At 45.6% G+C, this 12,652-nt stretch overlaps 2 protein-coding genes across 8 annotated transcripts in view; one reads left to right on the forward strand and one right to left on the reverse strand.

Annotated features, from left to right (window-relative positions):
* Tiam2 (TIAM Rac1 associated GEF 2) overlaps positions 1 to 8,941 on the forward strand; it is a 227,253-nt gene extending 218,312 nt beyond the window's left edge. For all 6 annotated transcript variants that reach the window (XM_087912123.1, XM_048420109.3, XM_085687874.2 and 3 more), the window contains 7 exons: positions 927 to 1,045; positions 2,426 to 2,534; positions 2,997 to 3,055; positions 4,379 to 4,484; positions 5,535 to 5,622; positions 6,212 to 6,366; positions 7,839 to 8,941. In XM_087912123.1, the coding sequence (XP_087768249.1) occupies positions 927 to 1,045; positions 2,426 to 2,534; positions 2,997 to 3,055; positions 4,379 to 4,484; positions 5,535 to 5,622; positions 6,212 to 6,366; positions 7,839 to 8,440 (1,238 nt within the window). In that variant the 3' untranslated portion in view covers positions 8,441 to 8,941. The remainder of the gene's footprint in view (positions 1 to 926; positions 1,046 to 2,425; positions 2,535 to 2,996; positions 3,056 to 4,378; positions 4,485 to 5,534; positions 5,623 to 6,211; positions 6,367 to 7,838) is intronic.
* Tfb1m (transcription factor B1, mitochondrial) overlaps positions 8,932 to 12,652 on the reverse strand; it is a 38,797-nt gene continuing 35,076 nt past the window's right edge. For both annotated transcript variants that reach the window (XM_048420190.3, XM_048420183.3), the window contains 2 exons: positions 10,767 to 10,894; positions 8,932 to 9,309 (listed from right to left, as the gene is read on the reverse strand). In XM_048420190.3, the coding sequence (XP_048276147.2) occupies positions 9,066 to 9,309; positions 10,767 to 10,894 (372 nt within the window). In that variant the 3' untranslated portion in view covers positions 8,932 to 9,065. The remainder of the gene's footprint in view (positions 9,310 to 10,766; positions 10,895 to 12,652) is intronic.

Here is a 12,652-nt window from a genome sequence, read left to right on the forward strand (position 1 = left end):
AATATGCCTCCTGAGCACTGGGACTGAAGGTGTGCATCACTACTCCTGGCTTACTGGCAATCTCACAATGAGATTGTCCCTACTGAACTGATCAAGTGGGATGATTTGATTTAAGCCTTTTAAATAATGGAATTTCGGTGTGGTGAGTTGACGTAAAGACCACAGGTCACTTGGCTGGTGACCATGCTGTGAGAACCTCGGATCGGGCCTCTCCTGTAATTTCCGTGGTCTCGACTGTGCCACAGTTCATGCTTGCTGGTTGGGGTGCCACCTTGTGGGGATCTCTGAGCTCTACAGTTTCTGAGGACAGAGTACAGAAGGACCGAGATTTGGCCAAAATCCTTTGTCCCTTATATGCCCTTGCCCAGGTTATAAACAAATAGTGTGTATAAACGCAAACAGTTGAACGCACAGTCGGGCATTGGTAATTTACAGACATCTCCAAGTCTTTTTCCCTTGAACCTGGAAGCCAGATTCTGGCCCATGTGTCTGAGTGAGGCCCGTGCTGGCACGGAGCTCTATTCCTGCCAGTTCTAGAGGAGATACTGATTTCAAGAGCAGCTCCCCCAAGGCTGGACCGTGTTGCATTGGATTCCGGCTACGCACTTTTCTCCAGCACTCTCTGGTAAAAGTGCACCTGTTTTATCTTCTGTAATAGGATATTGGCTGCAGTCATTGTGTTCTCTGGGGCACAGAAAGCACTGTTGGGATATGCGGCTGGGCTAAGGTTAGCTTTATTAACGGCACTTTCCAGAGTTTCCCATTTCTGAGAGAATTTGAGGTAGGTGATGATCTGACTGCCCTTGATTGTGACATCTGGATTAAACAGGGCGTTGTGAGCTGTGCGATTAGTTGAGAGCTGGCCTCCCATGCTGGCATTTGATGGGATTTGGAATGACGAGCAAGCACACCTTCCTATTTTTCAGAAGCACTAAAGGCCATGGAAAAAGTGGCCAGCCATATCAATGAGATGCAGAAGATCTACGAGGATTACGGGACAGTGTTTGACCAGCTGGTGGCGGAGCAGAGTGGCACAGAGAAGGAGGTCTGTGGGGGCTTTGCTCGAGTAGCTTCATGCCTGGGCGGATGAGCTTAGGGTACCCTCTAGAACAGCTACATGGTTAGACAAGCCATTTTTTTTTGCTATGAATATAAAATAATTCTATAGTTTATATAGAAATGGAATGGGAAATGAATTAAATTGGTCTAAAATGTATCTATGTCTTGTTAGCATTGTATGGGGGCAACAGAAGCATCACTGAGCTGGTGTCCTCTCCACTGGGGTGAAGTCATAGTCCCAGAAACTAGAACACAGGGAAGGTGGGCTGGGAGAATGAAGGAAGGGGCCCCGCATGTGGATAAAATACAGGGTTCGTTCTTTCCGGTGACCTTTCTGCTCCAGCCCCAGATACAGCCATTATCTGCTCACTCAGCCAGTCCCAGGGATCGCTGACGGTTTGTGTGCTTTCACGTTTGTCTGACTGCTCACTTAGAACACTGAGCATTGAGAGCACATTAGGAAACAGCATTGCAAGTAGAAAGCGGCAGGAACTGAAAAGGGAAAGAGCTTTTTTTATTTACTTAGGTCAGTTTCAATGTTAGTATTTTATTATTGGCAGTCTGATGTAGCTTAGTGACCTGAAGGAAACACTACTAACACAGATCCCTTAGAATTCAGTGGTTCTCAACCCTCCTAATGTTGTGACTCCACAACCATAAAATTATTTTGTTGCTACTTCGTCCCTGTAATTTTGTTACTTTTATGAACTGTAAGGTAAATATCTGATATGTGGCCCCTGCAAAAGGGTCATTCAACCCCCAAAGGGATCGTGACCCACAGATTGAGAACTACTGTCTCAGATGACCGCTAAACAGGACGATGGTGGTGGACATTCTTGATCCCAGCACTTGGGAGGCAGAAACTGGCAGATCTCTCTGAGTTTGAGGCTAGCCTGGTCTACAGAGCCAGGGCCTTACAGAGAAACCCTTATCTTGAAAAGCCTAAAAACAACAAAAGCCCTAAGTGAGTACTTTAAAGCCAACACCACCACCTCCTATTATTTAACAGGCCTAGGCACAACTAAAGCCTGCCTGGGTTACAGGGTAAGTTCAAGGTCAGCCTAAGCGATTTAGAGACCTGGTCTCAGAACAAAAAATAAGGAGGGCCAGGGATGCAGCTCAGTGGTGAGGTGGCAAGGCATTGGGCCAGCAGGCAGGAGGCCCTAGGCCAACCTGTTACTAATAGAGCGCAGCTTGGTGCTTAGCTCGTATTTACAGAACTTCAGCCCTTCATGCCGTGTTGACAGGCTATGCAAACACAGTGGTTCCTATGGACATGTTAGCCATGACCACCAGATGCAATTCTGTGTCTTACGTGGAACAGCTCCCGAGAGTTCCACATCTCTGTTTCTTGTCTTTAATGTAGGTGACAGAGCTGTCCATGGGGGAACTCCTGATGCACTCCACAGTTTCCTGGTTGAATCCGTTCCTCTCCTTAGGAAAGGCCAGGAAGGACATTGAGCTCACAGTATTTGGTTGGTACTCCAGTTCGGAAGCGTTAGCAGTAACAAAAGCTTGAGACTAACATTACCGCTCTTGCCGACTCCTGCTTTTGGGGAGTTGGAAAAACGCTGCAGTGGCTGGTACCCAGCATGGCCTGCTAGGGAAAGCACCTCACGAGACTGGAAACCCGCTGCCTAACAGTGCCACCTTTCGAACCCTGTCTCCTACAATTGGGAGGCAAGCTGTAGTATGTGCTCACTGAGACCTGGAGGCCGTGGCCTCAGCTGTCAATCAAACGACAGAGAAGCACAGCAGCTGCTTTGCTCAGCAGGCACTCTGCACAGCTCAGGTCTAACAGGAAGAGCAGGTGTTGATGCAGTGGGACTGCAGTCCTGGGTTGGAAGCACTTTGTTCTCACGCGGTGCCCAGCTCTGGGTTAACCTGAGAAGAGTTTGCAGAAAATAACAAGACCGTTCTTCCTCTTTTACTTTTAGTTTTTAAGAGAGCTGTCATACTGGTGTATAAAGAAAACTGCAAACTGAAAAAGAAACCGGTAAGAAAAATTAAATTTAATTTAAAAATTTAATTAAAGCTGCCTTTTCATGGCTCTCTCTGCTGTTATACTGAAAAGCTCACTAAGAATCTTGGCCTCACTGTCCAGCAGCACTTAACTCATCTGTCTGATTTTCTAAACTTTTACAAACTATTTTCAAGGTTTTAATAATGAAAACATTGCACCTCCAAATGACCACAACCATGTCTATTCAAAATGGACACAACTCTATGTGTACTCTAACTTGTACAGTTAGAGTGGGCATCAGGGATGCAGGCTGTGGAGCTTCACGGTTAACTTTACATATGCAGAGCAGACTATATTTTATGAACACATCTACCACCAAAACCCAAACTATCCACGACAGAATTAGAACCAGAAAAACAATTACCTTTATATCCGCTTTTATAACCTGGGTCTATTGCCTGCATTCAGCCCTTCCTGATCTCCTTATGTTTAGCCTTTTCTGTTCTCTTTTCTTCTTCATGTTATACTGTGCTCAAGTGTACATCTGTTGCATATATATATATATATATAATATATGCAAATATTACTGGCTAGAATTTGTGTATGAGTGAGAACATACAGTTTTTTTTCTTTTTGAGATCAAGTGACCTCATTACTATTTACATTCTAATTCCATCCATTTTGTTGTAAATTATCATTTTTCTTGAGAGGTGAGTTGTACATACACACACACACACACACACACACACACACACACACACACACTCTCATTACCCATTCATCTTTCGATGGACAACCAGGTTGCTTCAAGTTCTTTGCTACAGTGAATAAGGCAGAGATGAACAAGGAGTGCAGACATTGCTGTGGTAGGCTATGGGATTTTCTGCACACGCAGAGAATGGGTGGAAGAGCTGCCCATCTGCTTTAAACGATGACTAAGACAAACACCTAAGTGGAGGCCAAAACAGAAACTTTCATTCCCTGAAAATAGTAAGTGTGGTTCCATATACTACATAGAGGTCTGGAAAACTTCGGCTTTAAAATAATTTTTACCTTGGATCAAAAAGCAGACAAAAAGCTAAAACTCCAAAGCACTCAATCAGACCTTAGCCACAGACACTATAAGCCACCAGTAAGAACTGGAGACTGCGGGAAGACATGGCTGCCATAATTGTCCCTCATGTCCGATAAACTCCCACTCCGGCCCAGCCCCAGTCCTGGGAGACCTTTGAGGACTGGGTTCACCTGGTTAATGTGCATCTTAGACACCCGCAAGAGTTCTGCATACAGATCAAGATAGCTCCATTCGCTGCACATGGGACTATAACCCCTTCCTGGTGCTCTCTCACCTTGCAGCCCTCAAACTCCCGGCCTGCCCACAACTCTGCTGACTTGGACCCCTTTAAGTTCCGGTGGTTGATCCCCATTTCTGCGCTTCAAGTTAGACTGGGGAACACAGCAGGTAAACTTTGGGGTGTGCGGCAGGGAACATGTTTATGTGCGTTTCATTCATGTGGCATGAAAAAGCAGGGAATGCTTATGATTTCAGCCTGGTACTGTGGCAGCACGGGACATGTGCACAGATGATGGAATGGCAGACATCTGTTTACTCTGTGGTCGGGAGCAGAGACAGGAAGGGCATTAGTAGCTACACCCTCTCTGACCTAACACCTTCTCTTAACAGCTTCCATCCCTTCTCCCCCCAGCAGTACCCCAGGCTACCCACCAAGTCTTTAAGGTGCACGGGCCTTGGGGACATTCCCACACCATAGTAGCTGGGGATAATTTTTGCATGTATTTTACTTTCTAGAAAAAAGAAATTGAGAACAAGGTTGTTTTGACATTTCTTTACAATCTTTTGGACGGAAACAAGCGTCATTGGATGGCCGTCTTCTGCCAGATGCCTCTGCATTGTTCCTTCATTTTTGCAGTCAACAATGTCAACATTTTCCTTTCTGCCATATGCCTTGATACCCTAAACTTTATTAAGCAAGGATCCACACAATTTTAGGAACTTAAACATACTAGAAAATTCCTTTAGTTATAACTAAGGACCTTCTAGAATAACCAATTTTTCAATAACATTATGTAGTGACTTTTGTCAGAGGTGCTTATGTTTCTTAGAATATGACTGCATGGGAAGGAAGGGGCTCTGCCACCTCAAGTTTCTGAGCAAATCCTTCTGTTTGTTCTAAGAATGGGACTAAAATCTCAAGTGGGGGAGGAACTGGGACTTGGTCGCTGAGACTAAAGGCTTGCCACAAATTCAAGGCCAGCATGGGCTACAGAGTGAGATCCTGCCACACACAGCCAAAACAAAACCTAAAACTACCAAAGAGGGATAAAGAATTTACTCTCAATTTTTGTAGCTATTTGTTAATATTTCTGAGTGAGCTGTAGAAGAAACTAAAGAGCCAGAACTGGGGGTGTTTGAATTGTGAGCATCTCAGGTACTCTTAACCATAGCATTTGGCTAAGTTGTGGACACTTGTTTCCATTTCCTTTTACCCAGGGACTGAAAATAATTCCATCTGGGAGCTGATTCATACGAAGTCAGAAATTGAAGGGCGGCCAGAAACCATCTTTCAACTGTGCTGCAGGTATTTCCCTGGACAAATGGGTGTAAGACTTCACTGTGTGCCCTTTAGAGGGGAGTGGAGGGGCTGGAGAGATGGCTCAGCAGTTATGAACACTTGCTGCTCTGCCAAAGGACCTGGGATTGGTTTCCAGTACCCATGTTGGGTAGCTCACAACCACCAGTAACTCTAGCTCCATATGATCTGATGCCTCTTCTGGTCTTTTCAACACCCCCAGCACCACCTAACACACGTGGAATACACACACACACACACACACACACACACACACACACACACACACACAAAATCTTTAAAGTGTACGTGTGTGATATTTTTACTGCCCTTTTGAAATCTGGTACAAGTTTAGGTAGAAGTTTTAGGGTACAACTTCTGCCTAAAAGGGGCAACTGTGGGTCCATGAGAATATATTGATGAGATATAAAATTATCCATTCTCACCTCCTTAATTCAGAAAAGCCAGGCACACATTGGTGGGGAGCTTGCTAGCTTCTGAGGTACAAGGCAGAGCTGGACACGGCTGTGTCCCCAGGAAGGCCCACACAGAAGCAGAATGGACAGTGCATACTTCATGTTCTTTCTTCTTTCCCCAGTGACAGCGAGAACAAGACTAGCATGGTTAAGGTGATCCGTTCTATTCTGAGAGAGAACTTCAGGCGCCACATCAAGTGTGAGCTACCACTGGAGAAGACCTGTAAGGATCGTCTGGTGCCTCTTAAGAACCGAGTTCCTGTTTCAGCCAAATTAGGTGAGAATTTCATTAGCTCTGTTCTAATGAAGAAAACATGTCCCTTGCCCCAGTCCAGTCATTCTTCCACAAAACACACCTACTTCAACCAGCTGGCAGGATGCAGTGCAGGCTTACCATCTGACCTGTTTCTTCCTCTGAGATGAACGTGGATCTGGGGGCTTTGCTTCCTCCTGAAGGTCAATACTTAATTCAGATCACAAGACTGAATGGGCTCATTCTTATGCAATCACTGCAGCAGGTTGCCTAGAATATACTGTTCATCTGCACTCTCCCACCTAGCAACCCCTGAGTTCTTTGTTCTTTTTGTATTCTCTCTCTCTCTGTCTCTCTCTCTCCCTCTCTTTCTTCGAGACATGATTTCTGTGGACTAACAGCCCTAGCTGTCCTGGACCTAGCTCTGTAGACCAGGGTGTCTTGCTTGTAATCTTACAGGGCACACATTTTTCCCTTTCCCTTCCCATTCTCTTTCTCTCTCACACACCCATTTGATCTCTGTACATCTTTGTTTTCTATTCTGTTGTCAAAATCATCTATGGTCATCAAAACGAATGTGGTGCTAATGAATTATTGGGACATTCAAACTAAGAATTCCCTTTGAACAAAGTCAATGAATCGCTCCCTCCCACACAATTGTAAGTCCACAATGTTAATTCTCTTAAAGTTGGTTATAAATTACAGCAGAGACAATGCTCAACGCTCAAGAGAGATAAGAGCATTTTTCAGCTTCTAATGGAGCATCTAGGGAAATAAACAGGGAGGCTAAGCATAGAGATATGGTATAATATTTTCAGATCTAAGTAATGTAGTAAAAGTGTAACCTAATTTTTTTTAGTGATTATTCAATTTACTCATTGGCAAAATAAGTAATCCTAGCCTTTACGATAGTTGGTACTTTATTATTCTATCTATATGGTGAAGCTCTAGGAATCTAAAAAAAAAAAAGAATGCTGAATTGAAACTTAAGAATTTCAGATATGCTCAGTGGGCACCGCGCTTGCCCAGCGTTCAGCAGACTCTTGATCTTGAGCATGCATAAAACCAGGTGTGGTGGTGCACACTGTCATCACAGCACTCAAGAGGAGGCACAGAAGTATAACACTGTCCTCAGCTACACAAGGAGTGAGGAGCCAGCCTGGGCTCCAAGAGACCCCTACAGACATCAGTAAACTCATTGTTTGACATAACTGCATGGGTTTACCATCTAAGCCAACTGTAAATTCACATAATAAATTCCTCACACAGGTGTCACAACCCCCGAGGCCCTAACCTTACATTGTTTTTTTTTTCCCGATTTTTATAGCAATCGATTACTGATCGCTATCTGAGCACCAGACGGGACTCGAACTCGGGTCCTCTGGCACTAGAGCAGAGCGTTAGGTGCTCCTAGTCGCTGAGCCATGGCTCAAGCTGCTCTAACCTTACATTGTAGAATCTATTTGTGTCATATGGAGGAATGTGCTTCTCTCTAGCATCATCCAGGTCTCTGAAGGTCCTCAGAACATCCTCCAGCAGCGAGTGGCCCAGCGAGCCCAGCAAGGGCAACTCATTGGACTCGGACGAGTGCAGCCAGAGCAGCGGCTGCCCTGTGGCGGAGAACAGGCCGGACGGTCAGAGCACCGTGCTGCAGAAGGACCCTCAGGAGGGCCTGGCAGAGTTTCCAGATGGTCTCATCAAAGAAAGCGACATTCTGAGTGATGAAGAGGAGGACTTCCACCACCCTCTCAAACAGGGCAGCCCTACTAAGGACATTGAGCTTCAGTTCCAGAGACTGAGAATCTCCGAGGAGCCTGACACGAACCCAGCTGGGCCACAGCCTACCACAGGGCCCGGAGAGCAGCCCAGGCTGGTCAGGGGCCACTTTTGCCCCATTAAACGAAAAGCAAACAGCACCAAGAGGGGCAGAGGGACTTTGCTCAAGGCGCAGACTCGTCACCAGTCCCTTGACAGCCACCCGGAAACTGCCAGCATCGATCTAAATTTGGTGCTGGAGCGAGAATTCAATGTCCAGAGTTTAACATCAGTCGTTAATGAGGAGTGTTTTTACGAAGCCCAGAGCCATGGCAAATCCTAGGACGTGTGTGGCGGGTCACAGCGCTCACTGTAAACTGGTGAGGAACAGAGCTGCAGGACACCAGCTGTGTGTGGGGTGTGCAGTATATATTCTTCCACAAAACTTGTGTAAAGATTTAAGTTATTTTAATTTATTGTGGATCAGAAAACTAGAGATTAGAACCTGTAAATTGTGTATTACATCCCTTTTGAGCAGGAATCAAATGATTTAGTCTTGTAATAAAACTGAATTCTAATTATTTTAAGTTATGTGGGAGAAGGAAGCTTGGGAAAGTTGTGATTAATAGCTTTTAAAAGGGTCCCTCCTTCAATCCTCTGGGCATTTTCTTTGAGCTGTTATGTTTTTTGCTTTATTTAAAGCACATTTAAGTTATTTTTATGTGGTTTAGGGGCACAATGTGCAGATATTTCAGTTTTGAAGGTTGTAATAAATGCTGTTTATACTAAACATGTCGCATCTATGCAGTATATACATATATATTAAAGGAAAGCTTGTACTGTATCTACTTGATATTTATTTTCTTAAGTAGTGACAGCATGTAAGTCAGTCATGTGGTTACTCACTGGCGTTGTCTTTACAGATGCAGAGGCCCCACAGTGTGCATGTGGAGCCCTCAGAGCAGCTGCTAGGACTCCCAGCTTTCTGGGTCATCATCTTCCCCTTGGCCTTTCCTTCTCTTTCGCTTGAGCTCGTCTCTGAAATTATAAGCAAAGAGCTGCGGGTCTTCCTCACACATTTTCCTGTACACATCACACAGGCTCTTAAAGTGCATGAGCGAGAGGTGGATGGGCCGGAGAGTGGGGTCGATGTCCGCCAGCTGTAGCAGCCTTCCAGTGCTTTCTAGGCGCTGAGCTTCAGGGAAGAGCATTCTGAAAGGAAAGTGGGAGGGGCTTATGTCGATCAAGGTATATCTTTGTATAAATTTCAAAACGAAACACTGATAATGCCTGAGGCTCTCGGAACCTCTTGGGTACCCAAAGACTCCGTGTGTGGCTCACTGGAAGCAGGTCTAAGCTAAGACTTGCAGGGTGCGTCCACAAAAGGAAAACTGTCTTCCCCAGCTAAAACAAATGGTTTGATTCTCTATAACCTGGATGTATTTAAAGTCTTTAAAACCCTTTACTCCAAAAGAAAGTGCTAAGTTGTCTGTTATGAAAACAGTTAATCATCACTGATTAACTCAGTGATGCATTTTAAATTTCATTTAATTAAACAAATCACCTGTTTTTCAAGAGTGAACTTAGATGCCTGAAACTTGGCCATGGAGCTCATCCAAAGGGCTTGGCAGAAGCCATGGTCAGTGAAGGATGAATCCTCCCAGGCTGATGGTGACACACACTCCCCAGCCTTGAAGGGGAGATGACTTAGTTTCTAACACCTGGGAGCACTTTGTAGTATGGTGTGACTGAAGGAGAGCAACCACCATCCTTAAAGTGAATTTTGGTATTTGGTCCATGTCTCTCTAGAGGAAGGCATACTCAGATGAATAGGGCCCATTACTTAGTTTAGGGGTTGGGGGGAGTTGCTTTGAAAGCAGTAGGACTAGGCTCACCAAAAACTTCCAGGATTTTCAAAAGCAAGATGTACTTGTGATTCCCGCCACCTCCAATTACAGCTAATATGTACAGATGTATGAGTTATACTTTAAAATTAGAATAAACATTCATAATAAAAAATCCTTAAAGAGGGTTTTACAGGTTGCACTGGTTTCAGGATGCAGTTGCTTTGACACACCTGAAATCATTTCATGTACTAACCCATACTTCTTACATCCCTACAGAGAACCAAAATGGATCTGTGTAAGTCTTGGAAAGGATGTGCTACAAGCTGAGCCCTTTTCAGCAGCTATCCGTGACTATTAAAAAGTGTACCTAACTAAACATCTTAAAACCTGCTAGGTGAGCAGGAATGGGTGTGGTGGCTGCAGGGCTGGGCTCAGTCCTACTCTTCTAGAGGGCATGTGTGCTGTGTGGAGCAGTGATCTGACAACACAAGAGCTCCCACTGAGTGGAGGCCGAGGACGCTGCAATGACATCATGTCCGCTAGGAAGGTATGTCTGCTTTCTAGTTCTCAAGCGTATCCTTAAGGAGAGAGCCAGCAACCACTGAGTCCTGCCTGAGAAGCCTTCCTAGCAGCGAGTCAGCAGAAGCTGTGCACATGTGCATTTTTGGTCATATTTAGGACCAAACCATACCATACCTGTATATGGAAGGTGAATCTAGGGCTTTTCCTCAGTGGTGGTGACATGTTGCTCACCACAGGATCTAAACCAAGAGCCAGAGTCATACAAGCTGTTTAAGAGTCAAAGTCACAAAGGGTTCTTACCCAAGCCCTCGATGGCAGTACTTCCTCCGGAACTGAAACACGTTCTGAACAACTTTTTCTACCAGCTTGAATGGCTGCTCGATCTTGGGCTGTATCAACGGTGTGAAGTGCACCACGCCTACGTCAACCTTCATTGAGAACAAACAGAGCAAAAATGTGATTTCAACTTTTTGTCTAGTCCTGGGATCAAACCCAGGGCTCCCTGCCTGCCTGGCAAGCACTCTAACGCCAAGATACGCCCTTAAACAATTCATCTGTGAAAATCACAGGGTGTGGGCTCTCTAGCAGTTCTCAGGAACCACTTAGTGGGTGTGTCTTCTCTGGACACACAAGCTAAGTTTTGGGTGTCTGCAGAAATCCCAGGGAGCTGCAACTATGCAGAGAAGTGTCCACTAGACCTGTGCCCGATGGCCACTTCATTGGAAAATGTAGAATCGCAATGGCCTGTAAAAGCCTATCTGCATCGCTGCCAAAGCCAGTAGGCAGGCAGCAGTTGGCAGTGGGACGGGCATCTTGGCTTTCGGATGAGTACAATAAGCTGAAGTAGCAGTTCTGACCATAGGCCGGGATCCCCCAAGGACCACTCAGTGCTGAACTTGCCAGAAAGGGATGATTAGGAAACCAGCTATTTTGAGGACAGATGCTGATTACTCAGCTGGACTAAATTCATGTGCGGAGTCCATGCAGTCCCAGGACTTTCAGTAGCGACTTTACATGCACCAGAAGGCAGAGGCAGGACTGAGAAGGAAGGAAGACAGAATTTTTAAGAAGACAGAATTTTTAAGATTACACTGTTGGACAGGGTTTAAGCTGCTACCAGCTGTTGAGATCATTTCATTACGGAAGACTAGACTTCAGGCATATGTGGTAAAGAGTTATCTCCGGCCCTTTTCCAAAAATGGACTCATGAATGAATCATTGAGAATCACTAACAATGTAACAATTGTAAAAATGCAAAGTAAAGACAGGGCACAGTGGGGTCAAAACAGTCCTGGTGAGCGCCCACACAGAGCTGCTTGGAGGCCTCTGCAGAAGTGGAAACCTCTAAATGAATAAAGCACTGTCCTCCGGCATGGTTAACTTGCTCCAGAGGCAAAGCAAGCACAACAATTTAGGCAGCGTGGGTGGTGCTGCCGCTTTTCAAAATAAAGTCTGCTCTCCAGCTCCTCCCATTCAGGCTATCATTTTCTCTCAGGTTAATGGGCTTTCCAAAATTCTTGTGGCTATACAACTCCTTTAAAATTGGCCAGCAACACATGTGGGATGGGGGCGCACTGGTTTGCTTTTACATGGGAAGGAAAATAAAGAGCTAAGACATGAGCTCGGCCTAGAAGAGCAAAGCAGCTGAAGATGAGCTTGGTCTCAGGTGAGCGGGCTCCCTGGGCACCGCACCGGTGTTTCCCACAGTACTCCGCGCCTCACCGGCCAGCTGGCCCACAGAACTCCTCTCCAGAACACTACTGACCCTGGTGCTAAAGCTCCCACCCCTGTAGTTTACCATCTGGATGTCGCAGACAGTAGATCTTTGACCAGGGGATGGTGTGGGTGCACACACAAGAATGTTCTAACCAAAAGTTTAAAGGTCCTGGGGAGGACCTTTCTACACCAGGTATAGGATAATCAACCTACAATCCATAGCCCCAGAGAGGCTAGATAATGAGGGCCCAAAGAGGGGTACACGGATTTCCCTGGAAAGGAAACAGAAGAGATCTCCTGGGTGGGGTAGGGGTAGGGGAATGGGAACTTCAGGGAGTGGGCTGGTGGCAGGACAGAGGGGGAGAGTAATGAAAAGAGACCTCTTGATGGGGGGCATTTCAGGGTTAGGGAGAAACCTGGTGCCAGGGAAACCCACAGGAACTCACAAGGTGACCCCAGCTAAAACTCCT

This window comes from Myodes glareolus, chromosome 1, assembly GCF_982192425.1.
Source record: "Myodes glareolus chromosome 1, mMyoGla1.1, whole genome shotgun sequence".
In the NCBI taxonomy this organism is placed as follows: Eukaryota; Metazoa; Chordata; class Mammalia; order Rodentia; family Cricetidae; genus Myodes; species Myodes glareolus.